Source organism: Onychostruthus taczanowskii, unplaced genomic scaffold (assembly GCF_017590055.1).
Source record: "Onychostruthus taczanowskii isolate IOZ18803 unplaced genomic scaffold, ASM1759005v1 scaffold3, whole genome shotgun sequence".
Classification (NCBI taxonomy): domain Eukaryota; kingdom Metazoa; phylum Chordata; class Aves; order Passeriformes; family Passeridae; genus Onychostruthus; species Onychostruthus taczanowskii.
The window spans coordinates 7,060,971-7,080,711 of record NW_024500349.1 but is presented as its reverse complement, the minus strand read 5'-3'; the positions used below and the strand labels follow the sequence as shown (position 1 = coordinate 7,080,711).

Genomic DNA, 19,741 nt, shown 5'->3' with positions numbered 1-19,741 from the left:
ATAATGCAGTGGGTTGGATGCTTATATGAAAGGAAAAAAATCTAATGCTTCCAAAAAAGGAGATTAACATTCATCCCAAAAATCATCCTAGAGTCAGGTGTGATAATCTGGGCTGCCTGTTTCCATGGATGTGTCCTGTGTTTTGGCATTCCTGAAATGCTTTGTTCTCAGTTGAAGGGGACCAGTTGAGAAAACTCTGTCTAGGCCAACAATTTAGGCTACAATGGGTAGGCGGTATACAGCTTATGAAATACATGAATCTCATGAACATTCAAATATTTGATAAAAGTTACCCAGCAAGTATTTCTTGGAACATACAATTCTCTGTTCATCAAGGAAGGAGTTTGGAACTACAATTTAAGTCCATCTCAGACATGATAGGAAAGAAATCTAGTATCTTGTTCCTCACTAAATTATTCTACTGAGAGGGTCTACAAGGCAGAATGAACCTACTACACAATCAATATTTTTTACTAATCCATTTTTATAGACCTTTTTCTATTAAAAAAAAATCATCCTAAAGTCATAAAACTTGGGTTGGCCAAATTTGTGCATTTTCTAATACATCATTTTTGGGACAGAAAAAAATGTCCAATTTGTTCATCTATTGTAAGCAGTACAGTTGATTTATTTCAGGCCATTGGTAGAGAAGATAAGATACAGTGCAAAATAGCAGTAGCACTGCTCTATGTACAGCAATGCATACAAGCATTGCAAAATGAGCAATGATGGATAATGGAATTATCCTGTTATAGTCCTATCCTATCCTTTTTTGATTACAAATTCAGTTAGGACTAGAAAAACTAGTTAGTTTCATCATACATTTGGCTCAGAAACTGCTGGTGTGGGGCCTAAGGGCTCTCGAGAAACTAAGAACTAAATTATGTTTGGTTTTTATTCCCTTTAACTTTCATATTAGAACTTTGATGTTCTAGTATGTTCAAAGTCAAAGCATATATCCTGCCATACATGGTTAGAGAAGCGACCATGAGCTATTTTAGAATCCACTGTTTCCATTGGTGGAAGATGGTCAGCTCACTTATGACAGGACTAGTAGTCAGCACAAAATAGTATAAAGAAATACACATAATAGTCAACAGAGAGAGAACTGGATAAAAATACCAGTAGTTTAGCAAATAAAGATAACACTTGCAAATTAATATTAGTTAGGTTAAGGAAAATGTAGCAAATTTCGGAGGTGTGAAAAAGATATAATTTGGGACTTTACCCACAACAAGAAATGGAAGAAACAGCCTGTGTCAAGAAGATAACCTAAGTAGAGTAGAAACGATGCTGTAGACATGGTGTTAAATCATCTCATTGTTTTTTGGTACAATATATTATAGTGAGACAACCAAAGAGAGGTTTGTGACCCTGAGTTCCTCTGTCTTTGAACATGGGTTCATACAGCTGTGGTTCCTAACTGAACATATCAAAATCTTCTTGAAGCTCTTTCTCTGAATGCAGGTAAAGCAGGAACAGTTTTTCCTTATGTGCTAACGTCCCTCTCAGAGTTGTGTCTTGTGTCTAAGTAACAAACATAGCTTTTTCTAATTTTTCTAACTGTGTCTAAGTAACAAAAATAGTTTTTTCTCATTTTTCTCATTTGTGTTCTGTATTAATCTATTCATCATCTACCTGTATTTCACATTTCACATCATGCATTATGAAAATTATCATACTAACCACTTTGTATTGCAATTTATTTAATGCAGAGTTACTATGCATTTTAATTTGTTACCAGAAAAGTCTGTGTTATTTGAAATTTGAATTTGAATGTCCCTTGCATTCTTTGTATTATACAATTAAAGTCCAATCATTATGGTAGACGACAATTTGAGGCATTTATTTGGGAATCAGAAAGTCTATAAAGTCTTGTGTAGGAACCCACGAGAGAGAGACAGCCTATCACACACAGAATGATGACTACCAGCTTGAGTCAAGCTTCTTAAAATGACTAGTATACGTATAAATCACATCATAAGGCATCCGTGGAACTCTTTCATGGGTGAGTGTCACCTTTCTACAATCTCATGGGTCAGTGTCACCTTTCTACAATCAGGTGCAATCTCAAATTTTGAAAAGTAAATGATATTGTAAGAAATACATATATAGAATAGTAATATTACATCTAGATCAAGAATCTTCAAAATGTTTCCCTATCTTCAGGTCCAGAATTTAATAGAAAATATTTTAACAGAAATACTAGGATTTCATACTAATGAGAATTATAGCAATCTTCTGCTCCTTTGCTAGAAATAATTTAAAGTTCTATAGCCCAGCCTTGAACTTCTTAAAAATCTGCATCAGTTATGGACATAACTGTTGTCCTCATGCTGTTCTGAGTTATTCAGGAAAACAAAGCAAGGTATGCATATGTGTGACTAATGCTGCAGCTGCAAGAAGACTGGCTATTTCCTGTATAAAAGCAGGATTCAAAGTCACTTGGTTAGATATCAAATCTATTAATGTTCAGATCAGGATAATTTTATGGAGCTGCTGAGAACATCAGTGAGTACAGTGCAGAAGAATGTGGAGAGAAAAGAAGCTTGGGGAATGAATGGTCTGGTCTGGCACTGACTTGTATGAAGCCCCTGAAAGTTAGTGCATGTTCAATGGGCTTCTGCTCAGAGACTGAGCTTTTTAGGTTTGTTAGTATTAATCATAGGAATTATTCCAGACAATTTGTGCTGGAGGGAATTACAGAAAATCCACAATAATTCAACTGACTCCAGCTACTAGCAAAGTCCAACAATTTACAAAAAAAGTAGAAAGGCTAGTAATCTGCTATTTATCCATGTGAGATTCTCAGTGAATTGCAAATTCCTCTGGCTGCAGGCTTTCAACAAAAACATGTTGTGAGCTCAGGACCATCTACGTTCGTTAACAGTTCTTTCCAAAGTACTGTTATATACATTTTACTGATATGTACCATTATTACCATTTATAAGTGTACCATTACCATTTACCATTATTTTTAAGTGTACCAACAGGGTCATCGAAGTTAATGCTCTCTTCTAAACAGAACTGTCATCCCACTTGAGAACATCTATTACTATAATCTTGTGAGGCTTTCTTCATCAAACAATACCATCACTGAGCTCATTCTGGTTTGAGAAAATGATGTGTTCGTTAAACACTTTTGTGCCACTGTCTTTTCTTGGTTTAGTCCCATCAGGCTTACCATGCATACAAAATTCTTAATTGAATGCTAATTTCCTAACAGTTTCTTGCAGTGCATGAGGGCAAATTAGCATGTCAAATTAAGAGCAAGCACCTTGGAAAGTATAAGAAGTTAGGTGTGGAGCAATTTTCTGCTCAATAAAGTATAGATCTACTTATTGTATTGTTCCTATCAGTAATGTATCAGGGCTGACAAATTTACACATTTATTCTTGATACATTTGTTGCACTAGATTAGAAAGATCAATTGCTGTCTCAATATAGCTTTTAAAATAAAAGAAAAATATGTTGCATTTTAGAGAAAACTCTGACAAAGGGCCATACTTTCTGATTCTCAGGTCTGCAATACGATTGCTTCATAATTGGAAAAGAAACTGTATACAGGTTAGAAAAACATCACTGCCATTACTTTTCATTTATCTTAGTGTAAATGTGACCTAATTCAACAATCTGATTGTTAAGACCCATGTGTTAGGACTCAGCTATATTTTCATAGAAAACCCCTCCTGCTGTAGTGGCATACAAACATCCACAATCTGGGCACATTTCTTTTGCTTTGTCTGAGGCAGGGGTATGATGAGCAAATTCATGAAGTCGGACGTGTTGATAGAATGAAATATATTTAACAGAATACACTATATATTAATCCTCTAGCCCTTCAAAAGCATCTAAAATGAGATTTTCCTTGTAATTTGTAATGAAACTATTACATTGATTGGATTATATATGCTCCCTCTGGTGGTTTACTTAATCCATAAAAATGCCTTTTTTTTATTGTTCTTGTATTTCAATGGCTAAGGTACTGTGGCCAATTTAATAATAAACAGCACACTATTGTCAGTTAAATAGTGTTTGGATAAAAAACTCCTGAGTATATACCAGCCAGTCTTCCTCCCATCTTTTAATTCGCAACTGAATTATGAAATACTCCTAAAGCAATCAAAAAACAAAAACAAAACCAAAACCAAACCCACAACCCTTAAAACTTCAAGTAGTTAAAATGAGGAAGTATTTCAAAGTCAGCATTTTGAACCAACTTTGAGGCTTTATGATGGAGTGCTAATGTCAGTGGAGAAGGGAAGCTCAGTGGATGCCGCCTATCTGGAATTCTGTAAGGCTCTGGCACAGTTCCTCACAACACCCCTGTCTAAACTGAAGAGATACAGATTTGGTAGTTGGTTAGGGTAGTGGATGAGGAACTGGTGAGATATTTGTATCTATATAGTGGTCAAAGGATCAATGTCCTGACAGAGATTGACGACAAGAGATTCCTCAGGGGTCTGTACTGGGACCGGCACTGCTTAATGTCTTCATCAATGGCACAGACAATGGGATTGAGGGCAACCCCAGCAGGTTTGCAGATGACACCAAGCTCAGTGATGTGATTTGCCTTTCCCTGCTCTTCAGTGGAATCTACAACCCTTGGTGTGGTGGAAAAGCTGAGGAAAATGTAGATATCAAACAATAAGCTATGTGTTTCTTATTTGGGTTTAATTATTTGCTTTCATAAATCCAGAGGCTTCTCTAGTCAGATAGCATAGTAATTATGTTTATGGTTTTATAAATTCTGTAGGGAAGGTGCTTTGCTCAGCTGATAAATATTTTAGGTTACATAAAACTGTTACTTATAAATACTACAATATTTGAGTCAACACTTTTAAAAATGAGAACAGGTCTTGCCAGTTGGGATATACAGACGGACAAAGAAAAAACATTATCCTTTTTTTCTTCCTGATACTAAAAATTTCCAGACATGAACTCACATTTGAAAATTAAGTAAACATGTTTCCAAATTCCTTCTAAAGGAAGAAGAACAAACAAGACTTTTCAAACTTATCCAGAAGTTCAGAAGACAAGTAATAGGAATTCTTTTTTATCTCAGTTACTATAAGGACACTATGGAAAACTGTCACTTCATATTTCAACTGTAATTAGTTTGCTTAAAAAATGCAGGTGCCTAAAGATTCTTCCTTCCCTGCTTTCCAGCTAATCAGCATGGAATGCAAAACAACTTGTTTCTTTATTACCTGCTTAGATGGGAATAGTGATTATCATAATAAAAGATTAGAAGCATCAAGCCTTAAATCACATTATTGCTACTGTTTCCAGACACATTTCTGATTTTTCACTTTGCTCAGAACACATTCCCTAAACCCTAGTTATAACCTGTTCATTTACACAACTACAGCTATTGCTGGCACACAGGACCAAGCATTGAAGTAAAATGTACCACAAATGGGATTCTTTCAATTTTTTAAACTTCAGAATTGCTTTAGGAGTGTAAGAAGCTTTGAGATCTGTGCATATACACAAGGGCAGTATGACTGCCTAAAGTCCGTGGAGTGCCCTAGCTCATCACTGCACTCAATCCTGGAATTTGCACAGTCTCTTTCAGGGCACTTTTCAAACAGGTGGTTTGCACTTTGTGGGTCAATACCATAAACTGGTATGATTTCAAATCACATTATTCAAAGTTCACTCTGGCAAACACAGACTCTTAAGGATAAGAGTGCAAAATGTCATTTTTCAGCCCCAGCAGGGCTGCCTGGAGAGCAGTGCCAGGAGATAATCCTGAGTCTCCAGGCAGCCAGTGACTGACGGTAGTGGAGCCGGTCTGAGCTGGAGACATGCAAGGAGGTGCTCAGGCTTACACAACTCCACAACCAGTGGGCCATTCTTCAGGGGTGACTTGTTTTCAGAGGACCAGTGTTCACTTATCTCCTGTGCCTCTGGGGGTTCTCTGATCACTGACAGACTGTTGTGTCAAGGCAGCTTCACCCTCACTGAGTAGAGAAGCTTCGTGTGGCTCCCATGAGGCGTTTCACTGCTCAGCCCTGCTTAGACTCATCTGAAGATTTTTTTTTGTCATACAAAGTGTTGGATCCTTAGAGGTGTTTTGGTCCTAGATACTTAAGTCCAGAATTTGGTAAAAAGTTGCTTTTAGTACTGCTTTCCTATTCTGTGTAACTTCCCTTGAAAACCCAAGTGAGTCTGCCAACAAAGCATCCTTGTGGATCCAGCTGTTAGTCTTTTGGGTACCCTTGGCATAAGGCAGGCAGTTTTGAATATATGTTCCAACATATAAAAATTTGAATATATGTTCCAACAGTGACAGCTGAGTAAAGCTATCATTTAAACTGTTTACAGCTCCTGCCCTTACTACTACAGCCCTCCAGTTCCCTTATCTTCAGTGTAGGGGTGATGGTACCACACCAAACCTGACTGATGTTGCAGGTACTGGGGGGATGCTTTTATCCTGTATTGATGAAGGGAAGCATGAGACATTCACAGCCTGAGTCTCCAGGATGCACAGATTGCAAGAATGTGCTCTGAAATATCAGTTTCATTTCACTGCCCATATCTGAGACTTTCCTGCAGTTTACCAAAATAAAAACATCAATATCTAGGGAATCTTTATTTATTAGACAATCAGCTTCAAATATTTTCAAGGGAACTCACTATTTCAGTATCTGCAAGCAAGTTTTACAAACTGAAGTTATAAAATAACAGCAAGGTGGTCATAAAACTTTCTAGAAAATGACATCTCTAATGTGCAGGCTATACCAAGTCTATATATAAACTTGTCTAGAGTATATAAACATTTTCAGATGCATAAGAAGCTGATATAAAAAAATCTAACATTAATGAATTCTCCTAATTTTTACATGTCAGGAAGTTAGAGATAATGAAGGGCAAATGATCCATGTTTCAGCCACTGGAGACCTCCATGGGACAGATGCTGAAGTGCTTCAGACATTTTATGGACATGGATATTTGTGTTGAAGAAAGTTAGAATACCATCTTAGCTTACATATTTATAGTTAATCGCCTTTTGAAGAGTTTTACTTGTGAAACAGTTATGAAATATACATAGTTCCAACAGAAATTAGCTCCTAGGGGGATCCTCCATCTGCTGAAGTCAAAGGAAAATGATGTGCCTTTGCTTCAGTCATGATAAAGTTGTGTGACACACATCATATTGGATTTCAGACCGGATAGTTTGATGACCCCTGTGATAGAGCTAATGGTGATTTAAGCTTGTAGAGAGTGCAGGAATAGAGGATTTGGCCCTCAGTCACATCGAAAATGGACCTGCCTCTCCAACCATTGCAGAGCTTGCACAGCAGCTGGTTTGAAGTTACAGGTAGGAAAAAAAATCACTGTTGTAGGATAAAGCTATTTTCATTCCAACACAGACTGCCTACATTGGGGAGTAAAGTTTTTCTCACACTGGTCAGCTTTCCTTGTGCAGTTAAAGATTTTACATAAAGTTTTGGGTTCCCCCTCCCCCCACCAAAAACAACCAAAAAACTGTACTCTGCTGTGTGAATGATTAAATATGTGGATTAAAACTAATGCAAGGAAAGAATTTAAATGCAAGATAGTGCTCCTGGTAGTAACATTTCTCTGGCTAAATGGGGTAATAAGTACCTGAGAAAAAAGGCTGTGTTTCCCAATGGATATGTGTGAGCTTGTTACCCACTTGGAAGTCTGTCTGGTCAAGAATATCTCACTTTAGATCACCACAGTACTACTGTGGCACCACGGAAAGAACATCTGTGTGTGTTCCAGGCATATCTGACCCTCACTACCTATCAGCGCCTTAAAATCAAACAGGCATCCTCACTCTGCACAAATCTGAGTGCTAGGTCTCTCGGCAGATTATTAATACACTGAAAACCGACCACTGCCAGTTCAAAGCCTTCTTCAGCCTTTTGCAACAAATTGGCTTCCCCACCCTGGGATTTGCCTGCAGACAAGAGAGGCAGTCTTGGCTTCTCATCTCTTGGACCACTGTGTCCAGTCAGATTTGCAATTGAGAAGAATTACTCAGGCATTGCTCCTAAGCATTCCTCCTACTTCAAAATACCCTGTGAGCACACATTTGAAAGTGGACTGTAAATATTAATTTCTTTGTCCTTTAGGTGCTTCTGAAATGTCTAAGTTAATACTTCATGGAATTCTTTGCCCTGGGTTTTTCAGTCTGATTTTATCCTACTGCAGCAGAGCAATGTGTATCATAAGAGGAGATAAAAGTCTCCATTGATTTATAAGGCTGGAGAGTGAAGAGCAATGACATACAGAAAAAGCTGAAGGACTGCAAGGTAGGAATTAACAACTTTCCATCCTTTATGATTTTTAACCAGGCTATTAGATTTTCCTGTTGAGGAAATGTTTCTTGATTGCATGCAAAAAGAATGTTTTAACACAGCAAATTTATTTTTGTGGGGAGCAAAACCACAATGTGGTACAGAAGGAAATGATTCTGAGTACTCTTCTTTGAACCAGACATTGCCACTGAGAATGGAATACAATTTTTTTAATTTTTATCTCTTGAAAATGATTAGACATGCTGAGAAAGTGCAAGGTAAAGGAAGAGAGGCACTAGACTAGAAGTCCATAGAGAGTATGCAGAACTGGTAAAAAAATTTCAAAGCTGAGAGAGAATGATTCCTCATCCCAATAATCCTGCAGTGTAACCAAATAAATATTCAGTTTTCACATTTTGGAAAGCAAATTGCTTATTTTCACAAAATATTTAACCATTTATTATTTCAGATCTCTTTCTCCATAGAGATGAAATAGTTGAAATTACTCATTTCAGAAACTGGAGATGAGTGGCCAAGAAAGACAATGAGGACTGAAGCAGACATCCATCAAAGCCATGTTTCCAGAAGAAAAAGGCAAGCTAACATACTAGGTGTAAAATCCTGTATAAAGTGTTCTGGGGACTGGACCACAGCCTCTGTGGTCAAGTCCTAGATGAACAAAGTCACAAAGAAACTGGTCTGATCTCAAAGCTGGCCTTGCTTTGAGTGGGAGGTTAGTCTAGATGACCTTTTCCATTCTGAGCTACTTTATGACTCTACATACAATTCTCCATTTTCTAAAACCTGAATGAATATTGCTCATCTTTGTAGATAAAAATTGTATGGTATGACTTTTTAAAAACTACTGAAATTCCCATGTAGGAGCATATTCTTAGTTTCATTTTCAGTATCCATCCTTTTTCTAAGAAATCCTCTCCAGTTCCTGCTTTTGCTGGTGGTCGAACAATGCCCAAAGACAATCTGCATGAAGTGACAGTCTCACTACTGTCAGTAATGGCCTAATTAATAGCAATAAAACTACTCAGTCTACCTGCTGCATCTTGTCAAAATAACAACCATGCTGCAGAATGGAGACAGCTGGTTTTGGGAAACAGTGTAGGACTACCTCACAGTAGGCTCATCTTTGATCTCCACATGCAAAAACAAAAAGGAAGGTTTTCTTAATTCAAGCTTTAATTGAATAGAAGTAGATGTGTTCAGACTGTGTTTTTTTTCAGCAGTAAATTACACCTTGCCAGTTGTGAGGGGACAGCCACAAATGCTCCTAAATGAGCAGAAGGAAACACAGTGTAGCTACATGGCTGGTTCTGCTGCTGCTAAAGTTGAAGAATAAAACTTAGTTCTCCACAGTGAATTTGTGCCTCAGTGAGCAAAACATATTTCTCAGCAATTTCAGAACTCAGGAAGCTCAGGTGTTTGGAAACTAGAGGGAAACAAAAGGATCTGAAGGCTTCTGCACCTGTTCTTCACAAGCAGTCTGTATTTTACAATATAAGTGAGTTCATCCAAACAGAATGGAGAACACTGGCCACAAAGCAACAGGCCCTGCTCAAACCAAAGCCAACAGGAACTCAGTGCTACAGCATCTATTGATGGGAGGAGGATGAAGCAATGCTGAAAGCAAAGAATCAGCTAAGGCAACCAAGAACTCTTCATGCTTGCTTGGAACAGTTTTCTAGAGGTAGTATTACTCTTCAATATATTTGGTATGCTTTGTATTACTTGATTTGTCTTAGCTCTAATTCCACTAAAATTTACCAGTTCTACAACATGGTGTCAAAACATTGCACAATTTTAGAAAGTTAATTACCTTTTCTTGTTTCAGTATACATCCGTTTCATACAAAGTATTTCTACACTTAATCACTAGAGCTAAAGAGCACAGCAACAATGAATGCCCATTATGATACTGCATTTTGTTTCAGAGAACTGGCATGAAATTCATCATTATGGTCAGTGAAGATCAGTGAGTGAAAAACTTTTTGAGAAGCTGCAGTTGCAGAGCTTCCATTTTGCTGGCTGTGCTTCAGCTGCTCCACAATGTAAATCACTCCTGCCATGGACTTGACTGTCTTGGTCCATGTGTCACTGAGAGGATGAGGAGACCCAGTGCACCCACTAAGTGTAACGACAGGTTAAAAAGGAAAGTACTCTGACTGTTTGGATGTGTTGGTCTCCCTGCTGTTAGCAAGGAAGTTTTTACAGCTACATTAACACCTTGCATCTCCATGGGGTTAAATTATTTTTGATGAAGCCAATGATGTAGGGAGAAAATATTATTTTTATTATGATGTCTCCTTCTTTTTCTACTTCAAAAGTATGACTTAAAGTCTACTTAAATTATGACTGAAGAAATAAGAACAAGGGCTTAACTCCCGAGTCAACTGTTTTGACTATTCTTGCCTAATTGTTGAAGTGAAATGTGACACTGATGTGCTGCTAGTGATGATGCTTGAGATTTATATTCATATTAATGCATATCTATAAACCTAAATGTAAAAAACTTTTAATGCTGAATAACCTGCAGGCAATGGTTTTGGATAGCCCTTGAGCACATCTCCATACCCACACACACACACACAAAAAAAGAAAAGAAATTATTTTCTCTACCTTTGGAGTTTACTGCACCAGCTGCAGTTGAAACCAATCTGGGCAGTGACACAGGGACCACAGCTGGTAAATTGGAGACAAGCTGGGATGTAGATAGACACAAATTATTACATTAGTCTCATATATGTTTCACATAAAAAAACACAAAATAAAAATGTATCTTCTGATAATATATATTTAGGAAGCCAACAGGTTCAACCATGTCTAAAATAAGACCCTGAACCCAGCCTGTTACAATGCTTTGCACAATTGCATACACAGAAGTTCATTTCATCTGTAGTATTCCATTTGTATTCCACTTGTAAATATATTCCTACTTCCACATCTGTTCATTCAGCTTCATTCCTAAATTTTTAATCTTTTTGATCAATAGTAAGTGTTTCCTTAAATCTCTTTCTTCCCTGGCTGTTCTTTGGTGTTGCTAACATTCAGACATAAGCAGATAATAAGACTGACAGAAAAATGTGCAAGAACTATAACTGGATTTAAAAAAAGGAAAAGTAGATGTTTATACTCTTTTTACAGTAGTACAGCTGGCATTTAAATCCCAAGATTTCTAAGCAATGTAGTTTTACCTTGGAAAAAAGAGCCAGATGAGCTGCAAAATATTTGGAGCCATTTGTTTGGGGATATGCCTTTGTGATGTTATGCACAGCACACAGAAGAATTCATGTTTGCATTGCAAGCATGAATGTTATTCTTTGGTTTTTTTTTTCTTTTTTCTTGAGGAAATGTATCTAAAGGCAATATAATCATTCTTACGAAAAAATGATTTGGCACAAATTTAATTCAAAACCTACTGGGAGCTATGTACCTATAAACTAACTTGAGATACACGAGGATGAACTGGATAATGCATCATCCATTCGGGAATCTAGGAGAAGATAAATTAATCTGTTTGTGATTCTAAGTCCACAGATAAAACAAAATATTTGAAATTGTGTATGTGTTGCTGGGAGAGAGAGGGAGATAGATGGTTTCTAGACCTGGCTCCTGCTTATGTAATGTTTTACTTACTTGGAAGTGGTATCATTTCAACAGCTGAGAGATTGGTAATCTTTGACATCTGTAGCTCCACCCTGTGGTACTCATAAATTGTTCTTCTGCGGACATCTAATAGGAAAAAAAAAAATAAAATTTTCTTATTTTTCAGTCTTTAGATTGTGAAAAATAGGGGACATAATAAATGCACACTGTTTCTTAGGTGCACATATGGCAACTATTTTTCTCAAGAATATATTTTTAACTCTGAATATCACAAAATAACACATAAATATAGAGAATTTTTCAGTGGAGAAACCCTCAGAGCTGACAGAAAAGATACTTCTCCTGGAAAAGAATTATGAAAATGTTGAGTGTGCTCTCAAGCATCTCAGTCATTGATCTGGGCAGAAATTCTAGAGGGTATACTGTCAGACATTTTAGGGTGTATTTCAAATGTTTGCTTTCCTAAGACATTTTTCTCAGCTTACAGATTTGAGGGAAATTCTTTATATGCTCACTTTGTCAGTTCTTGCCAAAATGTGCAAACAAAACTTATTTAATTGCTTAATCAAATTTGTTAGCTACAAGATGGCTCACATCTAATGGTACTAGAGTATATTTTCATATTATAACATATTAGAGAAGACATTCTTCCCAAACAGCCGTTGTGCATAATCTTTACACAGGCTGACTGCACCTGTTTCTCAAAGCAGAAATTCAATACAGTCAATGTACTGTTCTGAAGGGCTTTGAACTCACAAGCAACTGTAAGACCCAAGCACAAGATAAACATGAAAAAATCACACACTACTTCCCAGAACAATATCCTATAATGTGTTCTGAAAATTCCAGATTTTATAGATACAGTTGAAATATAGACTGGCGAGCTTGTATGTTTGAAAATCAAAAGTACAACCTATAACACCGATCTGACACAAAAATGACAGCTTTCTGGGGTGCTGGTTTCATATTTATGTTCTTTTTGAAGGTCTGCTAAACTAACTGAAAGCAGAGCTAAATTCAATCACTGACCCTCTGCAGTCATTCCAGAGAGGAATTAAGGGTTACATACAAAGGACTAAGAGATTACCCAAGCCAATGACCAGTCTTAGTCTACATGTAACAGAAGAAAAGGGACTTGTAGACAGTCACAAACTCAGTGTTTGGAGGTCTTGTATGCTGCCAGTCCTGTATGGATTAGGGCACACCTTGTTGCTTGAGGAAGCAGCTTCTCTGCCCTCTCTTAACCTCATTAGCTTTCAGGAACAAGTACGCAGTATGTCACTTTCAGACAATAATATTTTTATTTAGCTCCAAACCAGCACCACTGCCAACCACTCCTTGCAATTTGTTTGAAGCTTTGCTATGACTTCACCCCTCCTGATATTAAAATTCTCTTTCAGTATGAAATGAACCTATTATTGAACTAGTTTTATGTGCTACCTACAAAGTCATTCTGACTAGTTAGAAGATGGATATGGGCAGGTGCCAAAGTTTACCCCAATAAATGCCTTAGCCATGTCCTTCAGATCCACGGGACAGAAACAGCTTTCAAGACCAAGCTAATTATATGTTGGGATAGGGAAAATCTCTTGCCAGTAGCAAGAGGTTTATGCTCACAGGATGGTCAGTCTCCTAAAAGCCCAATCAGACTGATTGTAAAATGTCTTTGAAATGAGCTCCTGTAAAAAGTGAATGTGAATACATAAATTAAAATGCTGGGTGTCAACACTTTATTTGAACTGCTCCTCATCAGTACTGGTACAGACTAGTATATTATAATCCTGTTAATGCTCAACCTTTCCTCACAGGTTCCTTACAGGGCTTACAAGAAATAAGGAGCTTCTGGCTTTCCAAAGACTCAGTAAGAATCAGAGATTCAGGGTATAGACACTTTTACCTCACCCAGTGCATGAAATTTCTGAAAAACACTATTTTAAGAGAATTAAGTGTGTTATATAAGAAAAAAAAATCGAATCATGCATATTTCAGCATGACTGTTTATTCCATTAAATCCCACTGCCTGACAGACTCAAATTTGATCTTTTTCTTCAGAAAGATGACTGTGTCAACCACAGGTGGTGAGTTTGCATATGAGGCATCTATCTAATGTAAGAAACTTAAGCACAGAGAGGTATTTGCATAGTCACCTTCTAACATCTTTGTATATTCTTGCAGACAGGTGGTTGGAAACGTGAACATTCAAATTTATCTGCCTGACCAGGCTAGAAAAGCACACAGGCCTAGATTCTATTGAAAGTATGACTTAAATATGCCATGCTTAGATCTTCAAAATACACTTTTCTCTCCTTATTTTGTATTGTGAGCTGGTTTCCCTTAAAAAAAATTGGTTAAAATCCTTAAACCCAACAGGATAAACAGGAAAATGAATACTCTTCCCTCACACTTTCCCCCTAACCTCTTCACACATTCCTGCTTCAACCCAGAACAGACATTGCATTTCCCTCAGCTGGAATTTGTTCTTTGTCTTATATTGTCTATTTAGCTCTTTAACAAAAAAGCACCAGTGCAGAATCACAAAGAGATTATGAGCTCATGTATACCTCAGTACAGACCTTAACATGACAAGAACTAGTGAAATGATTTGATGCAGTAACAGAACAATATTTAAGAATCATGTGCAGGTATTTTGCTATAAAGAAATGCTGCATCAGGTCTAGCAGGGAAAGAAAGAAAGGAAAAGGAATTTTGTATGCTTTTGAAGTACCATTCCAGGTTCTGAATTACAGAGAATATGTGTATATTCTTCTCCTAGTCATGCGAATATTTTACATTTCTACAAGTCTGGGTTCCTCAAACACACTTTTAAATGCTATAATGCTATATAATTCTAAATGCTATAAAGTTTAATATATTCTTTAATAACTGACTATACTTGGTTTAATTCATAGTATGGTTCAGATTGTTTTTTGGTTTGTTTTCATGGCATGTACTTGTGCTATCTTTGAACACAGGCGAAAGGTACAGTCCCAGCAGAAAAACCTGAAGAAAACACCAGCTACGTGAGGTAAGAACACATTCCTCATTGACTGAGAGAGATAACATGGGGGTCAGAAGGCCATTTGAAAGAATTCTTTCAAGGGATTAAGCAATGGATTGGTAAATTATGGATGTGCAAGATTCTGCTGTGACAAAATAATTCTAGGTAGTTTTATCACAGTAGTATTAAACTAAGTAATGCTATAAATAAGTATTTGAAACAGAACTGCAAGAGTTGACTAAAGGTGCTCGACAGGGAGAGTACTCTGGAGAGGGAGCAGTGCCAGGAGAGCACCAATGATTTCTTAACATGTCTGAAGGGTCAGTAGTTCATAACAAACTATTCTAAATATGTGGCTGACAGATGCATAATCTGTATCTCTTCCATTACATAACACTACACTTCCTCATACACCATTCCTCAGCTAAAACCTGCAATACAGTGAAATATGAAAATACTGGAGAAGTTGTTTTGAGTTTTTAAATTATATGTTCACACAAATAAAGACCTTTTCCAGATTTCTAGGGAATTTGGATTGGCCATATACCCAGAAATAACTGCTAAACAAGGCCATATGTATTCATACAGCTGTACTTTCAGTTTTAAGTCTTGCTGATAGAGAAAATACAAATGGTAAGAGGGTTCATTTGATTATGCAGAAGTCATTTTGAAGCAAACAATTTATGAAACATATCCAACAAGCTGCAAGCAATTTGTGGAAAATATAAGTCATGGAGAAGGGAGTGGCACAGCTGCTGTGTTACACAGCCACTGACTTTGCTTGACAGCGATGTTGTTGAACATCCCTGGCTGAATAAAACCTGTCAACCTGGTATATCTGATTGCTGTCACCACAAAAGGTAATGGAATCAGAATGTCTGTTCTTTAACAGCTTTATATTGCTAAATTTATCGATATTAACTAATTCTTAAGGCACTGACACTGGGACTAAACACCAATGCCTGTAATCCAAACACCACCACAAAAGTTCCTCTGAATATAACACACATCTAAGTCTAGATAAAAATTCAGATTCCCTAATTGTATTAATTTTATCATTCTCCTAAAAATTGTTTAAAAAATCCTATTAAACCTGGGAGCTGCACCTCAAGGATGCCTAATCTGTGAACAAGCAAACCAGTGAGTAAGCTCTGAAAATATCTTTATGAACAATGTGCTAAGAGCCATTCTGTTGCAATGCTCTGTGCCTACCACACATGATTTACTTTGAAACTCTCCATGTTCTTCCAGATTTACCCCAAGACCTGCCACCAGATAAAGAGCTCCTAGTACAGGATCTAGGTATGAAAAACTTGCTTTATCCCCTAATCCCACCACACACCAAACTGCCTCACTCTGAGACCTGTCTGCACCCAGTTATGAGAATATTTTAAACTTTGACCAACTTGTACCAGTCCTGGCAGTATTGTCAGACTACCAAAGATCAACAGCATGGTCCTGAATCAGACATCTAGTGCAAAGATCCCAGCTGCCTAGATAAACCTTTATGGACCAGTAGACAAACACGAAGGGCTGGAGCAGCTGGTTCTGTGGGATTAGTTACACTAATGTAAAGAAGAATAAATACTTTACACTTACACTAGTGTAAAGAAGAATAAATACTATGATCTTAGAGTGATAACTTTGGAGCCCATTTTGCACAGAGGTAAATGATAACACTGCCAGTAAGGCAGCAGGAAATCAGACTTGATTTCCCAAGTGGTGTTGCACCTTTATATAATAGATATAAGAGCATAAATGGCCAGTGGTCCTTCAGCCTTCAGGAAGGTAATCCTAAGGTTCTTTCAGGGGCTTCACTGCTGTAAGCAAAGTGGTGAGACATCTTGAGCAAACATTTACAACATGTTGAGTTGTCACTCAATTAAATGCTTGAGTTACACTACATATTGAGTGACACTAATTGCACTGAAACTGGAATATTACTAACACATATCTCAGCTACAATTTAATTTCTGTAGATAGTGTTGTTGAATAATTTCAGTGTGATTACATGTGCAGTTGTCAAGGCATGGATTTCCTAAAAGAGCTGCATCTAATACAGTAGATGCCAAAATCACAGAGAAGTTTGTCTCGTTGTGGAGACAGACCTACTACCCATTTTCTCGTAGTGCAAGACTGTAATTCACTTGTGTAGATCCCCTGAATCTGGCACTCTCTCATTTCCCAGTGTATTTCATGGTTTTGCGGAAGACAAACACAATATGAGAAGGCTCTCTGGTGGGGTTTTCATTGCTAAAATACAAAAGTGGGTTGCAGGAAATGATTTTTCATTTCTTCTTCTTGCACAACAAAAAGCTAATTGAAGACAATAGGGAAGAGCACTGAAACAAAGGAGAGTAACCCTGAATGAGAGGAAAAACAGAGGGAAAGAGAGATGGTCATGAGGTTAAAGAGAGATCTTGGGAGTCTGCAGAAGGGAGAGCAAAGGACACCACTGGCAAGTGAAAGAAGGACCAAGAACAGAATAACAAGGATGGCTGAGAGATAAACAAGAAATGAAAGGGATCTGGCTGGAGAAGGTGGACAAGGAACAAAGATCCTGCAGCAGTGAAGGTGTTTAAAAAAGACTTGCTGAAGGAATATGTAAAGCTCCCAGCTTTGTCATCACTGACTGTTTCTATCTGGAAAACATCAATGAAACTTTCTCACTGCATTTGGTACAAAAGGAAAAATAGCGTGCAAATGTTCAACCTGTCTGAAGAAGAAGAAATGAGGATGATCATTCGAATTCACACATCAGAATTCAAATAATGTTCCAGGCTCTGGAACATCACTTGATGTTCCAGAGCCTGGAACATCATTTGAATTACTTGGAAAGAGCTGAAACTTTTCCTCTGAAATTAATCAAAGGACCTAGTTTGCCATTTTGCTGCCATATAAATCTCAGAATTATCAGGTTAACCTTGGTGTCCCTTAATATATTACCAATCATTCCAATACACTTCTAGAGTATATACAGGCTTATCTATATCCAGATATAAAATATAAAATAGTAGATAATCTGCAATAATATAAGTGCAAAATAAAGACATGGTCTATGAGCAAGAAGTAGCAGCAGATCAAGGAAATATTTATTAAAAAAACCCCAAAAAACCAGGCATAAAGCCACCTGCCATCTCCATGCTCTAACTCTTAAAAGATAAGGTGAACAAGTGTATGTGCCTGTGTGCTTTTAGGGAAGATAAAAAGGGTATTACGGCAAAGTCTTTATATGAAGAAGTATATTAATAAAAATATGATATTCTCAAGTTCCTCCTTTTAAAAAAGTTCAGAAAATCATTCTTTTCAGCTCTTGGCTCTTCAAGAGGATACTTTTCAGCACTCATTAAAATGCACTTTTGAAATGAAATGGCTGATCAAAAAGCATGTTTTATTCTTCCCAGAATGAAATAGGTTTGCCTGGCTTTTGAACTCACCTTTCAGAAGTATTAAAAAAGTTATTACCAATCTTTTGGACAGTACATCTGAAAAAATCTGATAAATAGTCAGCTTTAAATCTTCTGAAATTAATTTAATAAACTAGGTCTGTTATATTGAAATTTTAGAATACTGAGCATACAAAAGGCACCAAAGATGTTCAGCATTTTTAAAAATTGAGGGTATTTGTTCAAACAGGCTTGTGTTGCTCTTAGTGTCTCTTTCTTTTTCAAATGCACAATATATACAAAAAGAATTGGCAGACCTCAAACATGAAGCAGTAGAGTTTGGGGCGATGTTTGTATTATTTGAGGGTGTTGTTTTTGGCTTTTTTTCTTTATTTAATAACTAGCCATGAACACAAAGGGAGACTGAGTTCTTTTGATGAAAAAATCTTTGATAAAGTGGCAAGCTAGAACTAGTAGTTATACTTCTTTGCCTTCTCTTGGGACAAACAACAATTTATATTCTTCCATTTTCTTAAGAAGCCAACAAATAAAGTAAAATAACAATTCTATCATATCACTTTTTCATAATTGACTAGAACCATAGTTGATTTAATACCTCTGAAAAACAAGAATTCAAGAACATGAATATTTTAAGAGCATCTGATACTGGCTTTCTAAGGGCCAACATTATTTACCAGCTCTGTCAAGGTGTTATTATATTGCCTGTACACATCAATACAAACCTATTTCATTGAGCACACAATTCAGCTTCAGGAAAATCTACTCTGAAATGATGGATCCCTTGATTAATATTAGCTGTAGTGTAAACTGCAATCTAGCAAAAATAATCATGAATTACCACCATCCACAGAACTCGTAGTTAGGGGCAAGAGCAATGCATTGTAAACAGCAATACATTAATAATGCTCTCAAAACTACTGCAGCAGTAGCACATTTTATACTCCATACCCACATTATAGTCTCACCTCTGTTAGCAGAAAGTGTCATGTGAAAAAAAAAAGTTATAGATATGCTAAAACCAGAAGCCTAGTAAGTAACTCTGCATTCATCCAAACCAATAGTATTTACTGGTAGTAAAACAAGGCGCTTGTCTAAAACATTTCTACGAAAAGAAAAATTCAGACTTGAATAAAGACTCATATCTACCACATATTTTCCATAAAAAATACGTAAATGGAATACAAGTCCTTTAGTGTTTTTTTTTTATTATGGAGGCCTGATGTCAAAAGATATCATCCTGTTGCATCTCTTGGATAGAATTTCTCTTTGACTATTCTCATAAATCATTGCATTGTCAATCAACCTAATTCCCCCTGAATCCATATTTGGAGCTCTTAGAAACTGAAGATTCAGAAATATTTAGATGATTTACTTGCAAATATAACTCACATTACTGAAATTTCTTGCCTAGTTTCATTTGTTCTTAAACACTGAAAACCAATCCAT

General features: G+C 36.8%; 1 protein-coding gene across 1 annotated transcript in view; it reads right to left on the bottom strand.

The window, feature by feature from the left end:
* Nucleotides 1-19,741, bottom strand: part of PLXDC2 (plexin domain containing 2) — a 255,664-nt gene that overhangs the window by 44,443 nt on the left and 191,480 nt on the right. Inside the window, exons 8-9 of the mRNA XM_041408679.1 lie at nt 11,921-12,016; nt 10,904-10,985 (exon numbers count right to left, since the gene is read on the bottom strand). Coding sequence (XP_041264613.1) covers nt 10,904-10,985; nt 11,921-12,016 — 178 coding nt within the window. The remainder of the gene's footprint in view (nt 1-10,903; nt 10,986-11,920; nt 12,017-19,741) is intronic.